Source organism: Cibotium barometz, chromosome 20 (genome assembly GCF_041138505.1).
Source record: "Cibotium barometz isolate CiBa-2024 chromosome 20, ASM4113850v1, whole genome shotgun sequence".
Taxonomy (NCBI): domain Eukaryota; kingdom Viridiplantae; phylum Streptophyta; class Polypodiopsida; order Cyatheales; family Cibotiaceae; genus Cibotium; species Cibotium barometz.
Window position 1 is genome coordinate 1,304,397 of NC_141065.1, and position 10,500 is coordinate 1,314,896.

Sequence of the window (10,500 nt, forward strand, 5' to 3'; positions counted from 1 at the left end):
TAGACTGCTAGAACAATGCTAACAAGTATTTTCAGGTTGAGGCATCGATCAAGCCTGCAAACTGTAGGAGCAAGACATTTGCATGTATCATCTAAATGCAAAAGTACTAGTGCATTCAAAATTTCTTTTTATTGATGTTATTATGCGCGATTCTCTCATGTGCCACATTACGTTTAGAAATGAGGATTCATAGCAGCTGAACTTTATTCACTATATTGTGCTACTGAAGCTCAATATGTTGTATCAGTTGTTGACCTCTACTTTGGCACTTTGTTCATGACACTGGGCTCAAGCTAGCAGCTTCTTTAAGCTTGATGTGCTTTTGTTTTTTTCCCCCCCAAGGGTTTCTCAACAAGCAGTGAGGGGTTTGACACTCTGGCTTGATGTGCTTTTGTTGGCATTGCCCTATGTATATAGTGCTATGCCGCGAGTGAGATCGAAAAATTTGACCTCGCTAGGTGTCCAGTTGTTATTGGAGAGCGTAGGCAGTGCCATGTGGTGTCGAAAAAGTGACTGAGCTACATGTCGAGCAAATGTGTGAGAGGGCACCATCTTTTTCTTCGAGCTCTTTCTCTTTTTTTGAAATCGTGGCTCTTCCTTCCAGCGTTTTCTAGTGTGAGAGAAAGAGAGACTCGAGGACAGGCTTTTCATGGACTCGCAGGAAAGAGGGGTGCTGCTATGAGCAGAGAGAGAGAGAACCTTTGTGAAAGACACTGTCTTTCTAGGTGTTAGAGGTGCTGGAAAGAGTACTCTGGATTTCTGTGGTTAGTGCCAAGGATAGGGAACTAGATATGGTGAGGAATCATTTTGTCTTTGTTGAGGCCCATGGAAATTTAGCTGTTGATGTTGCTGCTATCTAGTCCATATTTACCCATTTGCTTCTTTCGGTTGCTCTATATATCAGATATGCTGAAGGAACTTTCTAGAAGAGAGAAAGCAGCAGGAATAAAGCCAGACCCTGACATTGATGTCTTTATGAAGGTAACAAAATCGTTTACAAGTTTGGTTTGCAAGGAGTCTCCTTTCTGAAATGATTGAGTGTCTTATGCAGGCAGTCACCATGGAAGAACACGAAACGATTATTGTCACAGATTATGTGCTGAGGGTAAATAGTTCTGTGTGATATCTGTATCACTGCAAGCATGGTTGCCAATGCTTTTACTTCAAGAATCTCAAAAGTCCATCTAATTTGTTGGAACAGATTCTTGGCCTTGACATTTGTGCTGATACCTTGGTTGGTTATCAAATGAGAAGAGGAATATCAGGAGGGCAGAGGAAGTGTGTCACCACAGGTAAATGCTAGACCTTTTGATAGATATGGGAACAACCTCTGATAGGGGTCCATTCTTTAATGCTTGTTTGATGGATCTCAAGTTCAGTCCTTACAGAAACATGTCAATAAAATGTGCTAGACTCTGACAGACCTGTCTATGCAAGTTGCTTGTCACAAAACAAAATGCAGTTTCATTTCATTTCATTTCATTTCTCAAAGCAGCGGGGTGCACCATCCCGTGTTTCGGATCGCCAGTGCCAGCTTACCGATGGCCAGGGTCAAGGAGGAGGTGGCTTATCTGGCTTTACAAACCACCCCTCCCCCTCCATTCATCCTTGGCAGTAAGTGGCCTGGCAAGCCCACAATTGCAATATCCCATTGCAGCAGCTCTGTATTTTCTCAGATCTAGGAAGGACAGGTGCGAGGCAGCGGAGTCATTCATCAATGGTAGGTGAAAGCTTGTCAACGAGACGGTCAAAGCTCCTGAGAGTGTCCTCACAGCCATGGCACTTGGAGCTGGTTCTGTAAGTAGAACCAAGGGTCATGTCAGCTCCACTCATGACACCTTGCATGCCTCAAATGGTAATGTAGTAGAAAGCCAGAGACCCAGGGTGCAGCAGAATTCTATCTGATTGTAAACACAGTCGCTGTAGAGGATATGGAATCTAATTTGCATGGAATACCCACCTTTGGACAGATGCCTTACAGCTCTAGCATTGTGGAAGAGTTTACTCCCCTTAGGGATAATAATGTTGGAGTTGATGTAACACCTCTAGCAGAGTTAAAGGAGCTTGAATCTGAAAAGGCAGAGGAGCTCAAAGCTGAGGATGTCCTTATTGAGAGCCAAACATTGCCACTCTCCAAGGAGACGGCAGCTTTGCCTGCCGTAGAGCAACTTGTCAGTGAAATTTCTGTTGGTGAGATTGAATTTTAAGCCCCAGTCTTGACCGGCGTGGCAGATGGCGAATTTCATGGTGAAGTGATGGCTGTAGCTGCTCAGCCTAACCTTAGCAACGTTCAGCTACTTGAGTTTAAGTTTGCGGAGTCTCAAATTGATGGTGTTTTGGCTGAAAGCAGTACAACAACTGAGAAACTTGAACAGGTTATTGAGGAGGATTTGATCACATCATTGGCAGCTAAGGGTTGAACAGATGATACTGTTTGTCCAGACCAGGATATTGTGATCAATTCCTCTGCACTAGACTTCCAATGGGCAGTTTGATGAGACGGACTCAGAAAGCGATGATGACAACATTAAACATCATGGTGTTGAGCAATCCTTTACCCCCACTCAGGATGATGGTGTTACGTCTTTGGAAGCAAGTGGCAGCAAGAGTGGTTTTGAGGAGGCGCAGGTAGCAGAGGGATATTTGTAGGTAGCAGAGGGATATTCATTCTGAGAGTACCAAAGAACAAGAAAACATCACGAACTTGGTTTCTGATATCAATCAAAACTTAGATGGGATTGAAACAGAACTGGATGATGTTCTGGAAGGTGCAAGTTCATTTGCTAATGCTTTCCATATGGGCCAAATTGTAGAGGATGATGGGTTCCTAAATGACACTGGAAAGGAGTCGCCAACACATAGTAGTGCAAGCCTTGATCCAATCGACTTAGGTATTCAATCCGAAAAGAAGAGAGCATTGCTGCCTTACCTTCATCTTTTGATGTTCTAACATTTGTAAGCATCATGTGCTTACCATTCTAAGGAGAAATGGAAGTATGTAAAACATCATGGACTGGATGCCTAGGTCCAATCCAATTAGTATCTTTTAATCCAGGATTCATCTAATACTGGAATCTTTTTACAGACTCAGTGAACAATTGCTCACCTGTAGATGCTGCAAAGCAACTGCAACAGGCCTCGCCTCTCTCCTCCCACAACATGCAAGCGAGGTCTCACCATGAAAGCTCTCGAGTTGGAGCCAATGACAAAATTCAACCCGATTCTGATGTGGGTAATACCCTCCTCTCAATGTATGGAAAGTGTGGTAGGCTTGAGGAAGCTCAGGAAGTCTTCTATGCATTGGCAACTCGGGATGTTAGTAGCTGGAATGCCATGGCCATTGCATTGGAACAGCGTGAAGAGGTAAACAAAGCTGTACAGCATTTTGAACGGATGCAGACTTAGGGCATTGGACCAGACAAGTTCACATTCGCAAGCCTATTCAGTGCATAGAGGCTCTCCAAGAAGGCATTCGCATGTATGTACGTATTGCTGGGCGTGTTTTTAATGAAGATGTTGTCATTTTAAATGCTATAATCAACGTGTATGGCATGTGTGGTATTATTAGTAATGCAAGAAATGCATTCAGTAAAATTTCAAATCCAGATGCTGCTTCATTGAATGCTCTGATTGCAGCGTGTGCATGGTGTGGGCAGGGAGAGGAGGCTCTTCTTCTTTATCAATCAAGGCATCCAGAGAGGGTGTTCACAAATCAACAGGCAGTTTTCTTCACAAAAGAAGAAGAAGAAGAAGATGATGAAGCAGCCAGAGAAGAGAGCTCTATTTTCCTCTGCTGCTGCAAGAGATCATGCAAGCTCAAAAAGGGTGCAGGATGATGGCTAGTACAATTTATTGGCAGCACTTTTGAGTTTTGTGTATGCAAAAGAAACAGAGATAGAGGGGGAGGAATCGAAGAAGTGCAAGAGCTCTACCTCTTGAAGGGAGTCAGACTGTAAGCATAAAGTTGCACAGGAGCCTTTGTGGATGGAGGGAGGCAGACTTTAAGCATAAAGTTGCACAGGAGCCTTTGTGGATGGATAGCCGGGATACTCCATCTTGGGTTATCTAAGAGTTTAGAAGTAGAAGTGGAGGAGGCCAATGCCATCAAATAGATGCTTTTTGGCCTCTGAAGCTTAGGCCTTGTACCTGAAACAAAGGTCTTGTTAGAGGCACCAGCATACATGATGATCTTCTGATCACATCACCTAGTGACCGTGTACGCGAAATGTGGTGAGCTTTGAAAGGAAAATGAGTTACTGGACATGCATTCACTTTGAAAGCATGTGCCACAATTGGAGCAGCTGACAAAGGGAAACAAATCGATGGACGAGATTGCAAGGCAGGGGTTGTTGCAGAATGACATTGTGCTGGCCAATGCTCTAATGGACATCTATGCCGAGTGCGGTGCTGTCTCAAGGGCGTGACAAGTGCTCGATGGGCTGCCTTCGCAGAATGTTGTCTTTTGGAATGCGCCAATTGCAGCATATGCACAAGAAGGTCACACCCAGCAAGCACTTGACATAGAGGGCATCCTCCCAGATTTAGTGACCTATGCATGGATCTTAAAAGCATGTGCCATGATTGGAAACAAATCCATGAAGAGATTGCAAGGGAGGGGCTACATTGTGCTGGGGGGTCTCTATTGGACATGGGGTGCTGTCTCAAAAGCTGCGACAAGTGCTTGATGGGCTGCCTTCTCGGAATGTTGTCTCTTGGATTGCATTGATTGCAGGATATGCACAAGGTGGTCACACCAAGCAAGTACTGGACTCGTTTGAAGAGGTTGAGTGTGAGGGTTTCCTTCCAAATGTGCACATGCATATTGAAAGCATGTGCCACAATTGGAGCAGCTGACAAGGGGAAACAAATTCATGACGAGATTGCAAGGCTGGGGTTGTTCTGTTCCAAATGCAGTGACCTACATGTGCATCTTGAAAGCACGTGCCATGATCGGAGCAGCTGACAGGGGAAACAAATCCATGACAAGATTGCAAGGCAGGGGTTGCTGCAGAACAACATTGTGCTGGGTAGTGCTCTAGTGGACATGTATGCCAAGTGCGGTGCTATCTATGTGCGACGAGTGCTCGATGGGCTGCATTCTTGGAGTGTTGTCTCTTTGAGTGCACTGAAAGCAAACGAGCTACTGGACATACATAAAAGCAGCAGCAATGTTGTCACATTGACTGCATTAATATCTGTCAATGCCCGAGAGGGGGCACAACCAAAATGCTTTAGATTGTTTTGAACAAAAGCAGCATGAGGGCATCCTTCCAGATGCAGTGATCTACGCGTTTATCTTGAAAGCATGTGCCACGATGGGAGCAGCTGACAAGGGGAAACAAATCGATGACGAGATTGGGAGGCAGGGGTTGTTGCAGAATGACGTTGTGTTGGTCAATGCTCTAGTGGACATCTCTGCCAAGTGCAGTGCTGTCTTAAAGCCGTGACAAGTGCACAATGGGCTGCCTTCATTCTTCCAGATGCAGTGACCTACGCATGAGATTGCAAGGCAGGGGTACATTGTGCTTGGCGGTACATGTATGCTGAGTGCGGTGCTGTTTCAAAGGTGCGACAGGTGCTTGATGGGCTGCCTTCTCAGAATGTTGTCTCTTGGACTGCATTGATTTTAGCATATGCACCAGGAGGTCACCGAATAAGCACTAGACTGCTTTGAAGAGATGCAGTGTGAGGCCCTCCTTACAAATGCAGTGACTTACGCGTGCATCTTGAAAGCATGTGGCACGATCGAAGCAGGTGACAAGGGGGAACAAATCAATGGTGAAATTGCCAGGCAGGGGTTGCTGCAGAACAACGTTATGCTGGGCAGTGCTCTAGTCGACATGTATACCAAGCGCAGTGCCAAAGACACGACAAGTGGTCGATGGGCTGCCATCCCAGAATGTTCTCTCTTGGAGTGCACTGATTCCAGGATATGCACAAGGTCGCACCGAGCAAGCACTAGACTGCTTTGAAGAGATGCATCATTGGGGCATCCTTCCAGATGCAGTGACATGTGCTTATATGCTTTCTTATAAGGTGTATTTGGGCATGTTCAAAGGTATATATAACATTCAATTTTTGTGCATTTGTTTTTCCTCACTTTTCTCCTCCAAATTGGCTCCTCACTTTTCTGCTGAAAGGTGCCTGCTTTCTTTCTCCCTTTTCGCATGCTCTGCTCTTCTTACAGGGCAATCGTTTTTCCCTGCAAAGCACCTCTCTCCTCCCGAACATGCAAGCCAGCTCTCACCAAGAAAGCTCTCGAGTTGGAGCTCTGCGAAATCCAGGCATGGTCATACCTTCTTCTTCTTTGTGATCTCATTGTTTGCTGCAGATTTCCCTTCCCTCTCTGAGATGCAGGTCTTTGATAATCTCATTTAAATGCTCACTATTTGTAATAGAATGCCATGCAAAGTTTTTGTTTGGAGCTCCAGATGAGAAGGCTTTGGTTGGAAGGGCTTTCCCCTAGTGTTTCTGTATGGATAACTCCATGAGGCATGACTGAATTCAGAGGTGAAATGCTCTTGCTCGGTCCTTTCATAGAAAAGCCAAGTTGAAGTAAATTCTTCATTACCCTTTTGTATATAGCACGCATCTGTACATAACACAGATTCTAGTACACTTTTTGAAGAAGAGAAGGCTGATGCTTTGAGAAGGCAGAAGGGAGACATTATGAGAAGAAGTGTTTCTCTAGCTGTGCCTAATTCAGAGCCAAAATCAAGGCCAGATGTCGTGGGCTTGCGGAGATGGATGCTTGCTCTTTGTGCCATTAGATTCGATTTGGAGCAAGGCCAAGTTGTAGAGGCTTGCTATCCAGCAGGAGCTATCAGTCCTTCAACCATTTTTCGTAGACGACATCCGACCTATAAAAGCTTGGGGCTGATTAAAGGTTCAGGTCTTCAACGACAAAGCACAACAGAGAAGAGCGAAATGGGTAAGTGTATTCTCGCTCTATTTACCAGATCTCTCGTGCAGGTGGCTGTGCTCTCACCATTCTGTTGTGCAGGTGCTGCGTTTTCTGTGGGGCAGATATCTCCTGAGACTCCACACACAAGAGGCGTGCAACAGGAGGAAATAAGAAGACATGGCGCAAGAAGCGAAAGTAAGTGCTTGATTTCCCTGCTTTCTGCGAGGGTGTATGATGATTCAAGCTTTTGTTTTTCTGCATAGAAAATGGTTTCTGAGGTTTATGCTTAAATGTTTGAGGATTAGACAATTCCAAGCGTCCCATGCTAAATGAGAAGACATGGCGCAAGAAGCGAAAGTAAGTGCTTGATTTCCCTGCTTTCTGCGAGGGTGTATGATGATTCAAGCTTTTGTTTTTCTGCATAGAAAATGGTTTCTGAGGTTTATGCTTGAATGTTTGAGGATTAGACAATTCCAAGCGTCCCATGCTAGAGATGGCCAATGAGAAAAAGCAAAACCTCTCTGTTGGGCTATGTCATTGTTATAACATGTATAATGGACCTACTACTGCTCTTGTTGTTAAATATGATCATGCCCAATCTCTAGTACTCATGCATGCTTTATTTTTAGCACAACAGATACGAGCTTGGGTGCCAGTCTAGTCTGCCACAACAAAGTTGTCAAGCAATAAGACAGTGCGCAAGATCCGGGTGTGAGGTGGTAATTTCAAGTTTAGGGCTCTACGCCTTGACACTGGCAACTACTCATAGGGATCGGAGGCTGTCACACGCAAGACTCACATCTTGGATGTGGTCTACAATGCCTCCAACAATGAGCTGGTCCGCACCCAAACGCTGGTGAAGTCTGCTATTGTCCAGGTCGATGCTGCTTCTTTTCGGCAACGGTATAGCCAGCACTATGGTGTGGATTTGGGAAAGAAAAAGAAGGCTGCTGCTGGCAAGAAGGAATCAGAGGTATGTGGTAGATCAGCCCATTTTAATGTCTAATGCTGTTTGTGCTTCATGTGAAATTGTTTCTCTTTGACTTTCATAGGTTATGCCATCCAAATTTGATGTGTCCACTTTCTGAGGCAATTTCACTTGGCCAAGATCTTGATCACTCGTTAGGTTAACCTGGAAGACTGGTTGTCCATGTGTTTTTAAACGCCAACTTGCCATTGGCTATGTACACTGGTTCGCTCTTTCCTCTATGGTAGAGAAATACAGTTGTAGCGTTAAAGTAGCTTTAAGCTTTCAACTTGGAATTCTGCTACCACAAGTACAGTCATTGAAAGCTCTACAGTGCATATTTCTTTGTCCTGGGAGAGGCTTCACCGGATTACCATGTCAACAATCAAATGTTCACCCATCATTGCTAAACAGGTATGTAAGCTAAAATCCTTAGCAAATTGCAGCTCATGCAATATGCCTTGTACAGTGGGTTTATTTAGTGAACCTTCCTTGCAAAACACAAGTGTGTCTATAGATTTGTAAAGGAAAATAGTCATGCAGCTGTAGCTTGTAAAAGACAGTAGCATGATGGTTGCTAATCCTCATAGATGTTCCCTGAAAATGGTAGAACTATAAAGAGAACCTTTTATGTAAGTGATTCATGACTTGCTTTAGGATTCACTTAGCTTGCAGGAGACTTGGGATGTGTATTTATGGTATTTGTCAAAGATCGTAATTTTCCCGGTTCTTGAATTCTCCTTACTAGTCTCAAAAACATTTTCAAGAACGTAGAAACTTTACAGCGTATTAAGGAGGGAAGGCCATGCGCTTGAGGAAGCTAGGCAACCAGTGGAGGTTGGGAGCCTAGTTCCTGAAGGAATGGCCATATCTCCAGATGTAGAGGACATATTCACAAGATCATGCCAGTTCTAGTTGGCATACATTAAAGCTGGAGGGAAGATGCTCTCTCCATATGCACTTATTTTGTGATGTTTTCAAGGTTCATGACTAATGATGTATTTTTCCCTACTGCTTCATATTGTAGTGAGTTTGAAAAATGTGTCGACAAAGGTGGGTTATCTATGCTTTAAAGTCACGACTTAATTGTTTGCTTTTTTATTCTGTCTTGTAGGAGGGAGAAACTCCTACTGGAGAGGAGGAGATTAAACAGAGCAATCATGTTGTCAGGAAAATCACAGAGCGCAAACAATCTCGCAAGCGGGAAGATTGCTTGCTTCTGTTGCCTCTCGCCCTAGACAATGTGGAAGGGCTGATACTTCCTAATCTTCTCAGTGGGTTGTTTATCATAAAAAATTTGTCAGTCTGTTAATTTTTTAAAATCATGTTTCAGGGACATTCTTGAAGGGAAGGAGTTGGAGTTTTACCAGAAAAAGATTCAAAGAAAGAAGGGCAAAGGTGTTGCTGCTTAAGGAGAGTCTTTTTCTGGGCTTCTTGCACTGCCCTTCTTTCATTTGAGAGGATTATGTGATTACCATGCAGCTGGGATTCAGAAATCACCACTATGAAACTAGTTAGGCTTGTTAGCTTGATTGGTTGACATCTAACCAAGCAAATTTTGATAAAACTTCTTTTCTTTGACCATCGTTTTTGTAATTTTTTAGTGAGATTTTTTGCTTGTCTCTCTTGTGCACGTCGTCGTGCAAAATAGAGTCTTTACATGTTTGCTAGCATTTCTGTTTAGTTTGAGTTGCCATGAGAGAGAGAGAGAGGGGGGGGGGGGGGGAGGGAGACTTCGGGACTTTCCCCCCCTTGGGCATGAGCTTAATTATCCTAGTAATTAATGCTTATTGGGAGCTCATCATCCCTCCTACATGGTTTCAACAGATTGCTTATGTCCTCCTCTTGCACAACTAGAACTTAAAAATGAGGACACGGGGACTTAAGGTCTGATTACATATTGCGAGAGAGATGGGCTTCCAACAATTGCGTTTTCTCCTCCCAGAAATGCAATTTTGAATAGGTGTTGGAAATTCACCAAGCTTTTTCTCATAGTCAGATTCAATCTCAGGGGGAGTAGGTAAAAGATTCTTCGCGCATCCCCCTCTCTCCTCTCTCAACTTCTCTCTCTCTCTCTCTCTCTCTCTCTCTCTCTTCGCTAACACCTTCCTTTTTTCCCACCTCTCTCTCTTTCTCTCTCTCTATCCTTGCTGCTCTCCTCTAGTTGTACTCCTCCATATACTTTAATACCTTTGTCCTTTGCATAGATTACCATAACACACTTGTGCACCAATACACGCGACACACACACACACAGAGAGTACTACAAACATGGAATAGAAGAGCCATAGAGAAAAGAAATAAGCCCTTGCATTAGAAATGAAAGCTCTCTACGTAGTTAGCCATGGAAAGCTCAAGAGCCTCCGTTATCTTCTTCACTATGCTCTTCTCAAAAGCATACACTCAAGAATGAGCACTCAAAGAATGAGGTTCACACTTCACAAGTTATCTACATGTACCAAAGGGACCATAGATGTTGTGGAAGCGACCAATTCGACATTCAATTCCAAAATCCTTAGTGTAATGCTTCCATAATTCCTCAGACGCCAGCTTTTCTAGGCCATATGCATCTTGAGGCTATAGTAAAAGATTCCGAGTAATTCCTTAAATATTAAGAAGAGAAACATAA

General features: G+C 43.9%; 1 protein-coding gene across 8 annotated transcripts; it reads left to right on the forward strand.

Moving 5' to 3' along the window:
- The first annotated feature begins 551 nt into the window (after positions 1-551).
- On the forward strand, positions 552-9,899 carry LOC147627436 (ABC transporter G family member 44-like). 8 transcript variants are annotated; one of them, XR_015268231.1, is made up of 6 exons: positions 552-794; positions 905-981; positions 1,052-1,105; positions 1,202-1,292; positions 7,542-8,285; positions 8,986-9,899. XR_015268231.1 is itself a non-coding variant. In XM_086814323.1 (4 exons), the coding sequence occupies exons 1-4, from the start codon at positions 907-909 to the stop codon at positions 9,018-9,020; spliced, it is 255 nt and encodes an 84-aa protein (XP_086670449.1). In that variant the 5' UTR covers positions 857-906; the 3' UTR covers positions 9,021-9,899. The 8 variants fall into 7 exon arrangements, 2 of the variants coding, with proteins under 2 accessions (XP_086670449.1, XP_086670450.1); XR_015268232.1 differs by lacking the exon at positions 552-794 and adding an exon at positions 7,027-7,099 and having other exon boundaries at positions 857-981; XR_015268235.1 differs by lacking the exons at positions 552-794; positions 905-981 and adding an exon at positions 7,027-7,099 and having other exon boundaries at positions 1,202-6,931; positions 7,542-7,877; positions 7,957-8,285.
- Positions 9,900-10,500: the final 601 nt, after the last annotated feature.

Bases quoted from the DNA above. Each gene is read 5' to 3' on its own strand.
- LOC147627436 (XM_086814323.1), top strand. From the start codon at position 907: ATGCTGAAGGAACTTTCTAGAAGAGAGAAAGCAGCAGGAATAAAGCCA. The intron at 1,106-1,201 runs GTAAATAGTTCT...TTGTTGGAACAG, and splicing joins TCACAGATTATGTGCTGAGG to ATTCTTGGCCTTGACATTTG. The intron at 1,293-8,985 runs GTAAATGCTAGA...TCTGTCTTGTAG, and splicing joins GAGGAAGTGTGTCACCACAG to GAGGGAGAAACTCCTACTGG.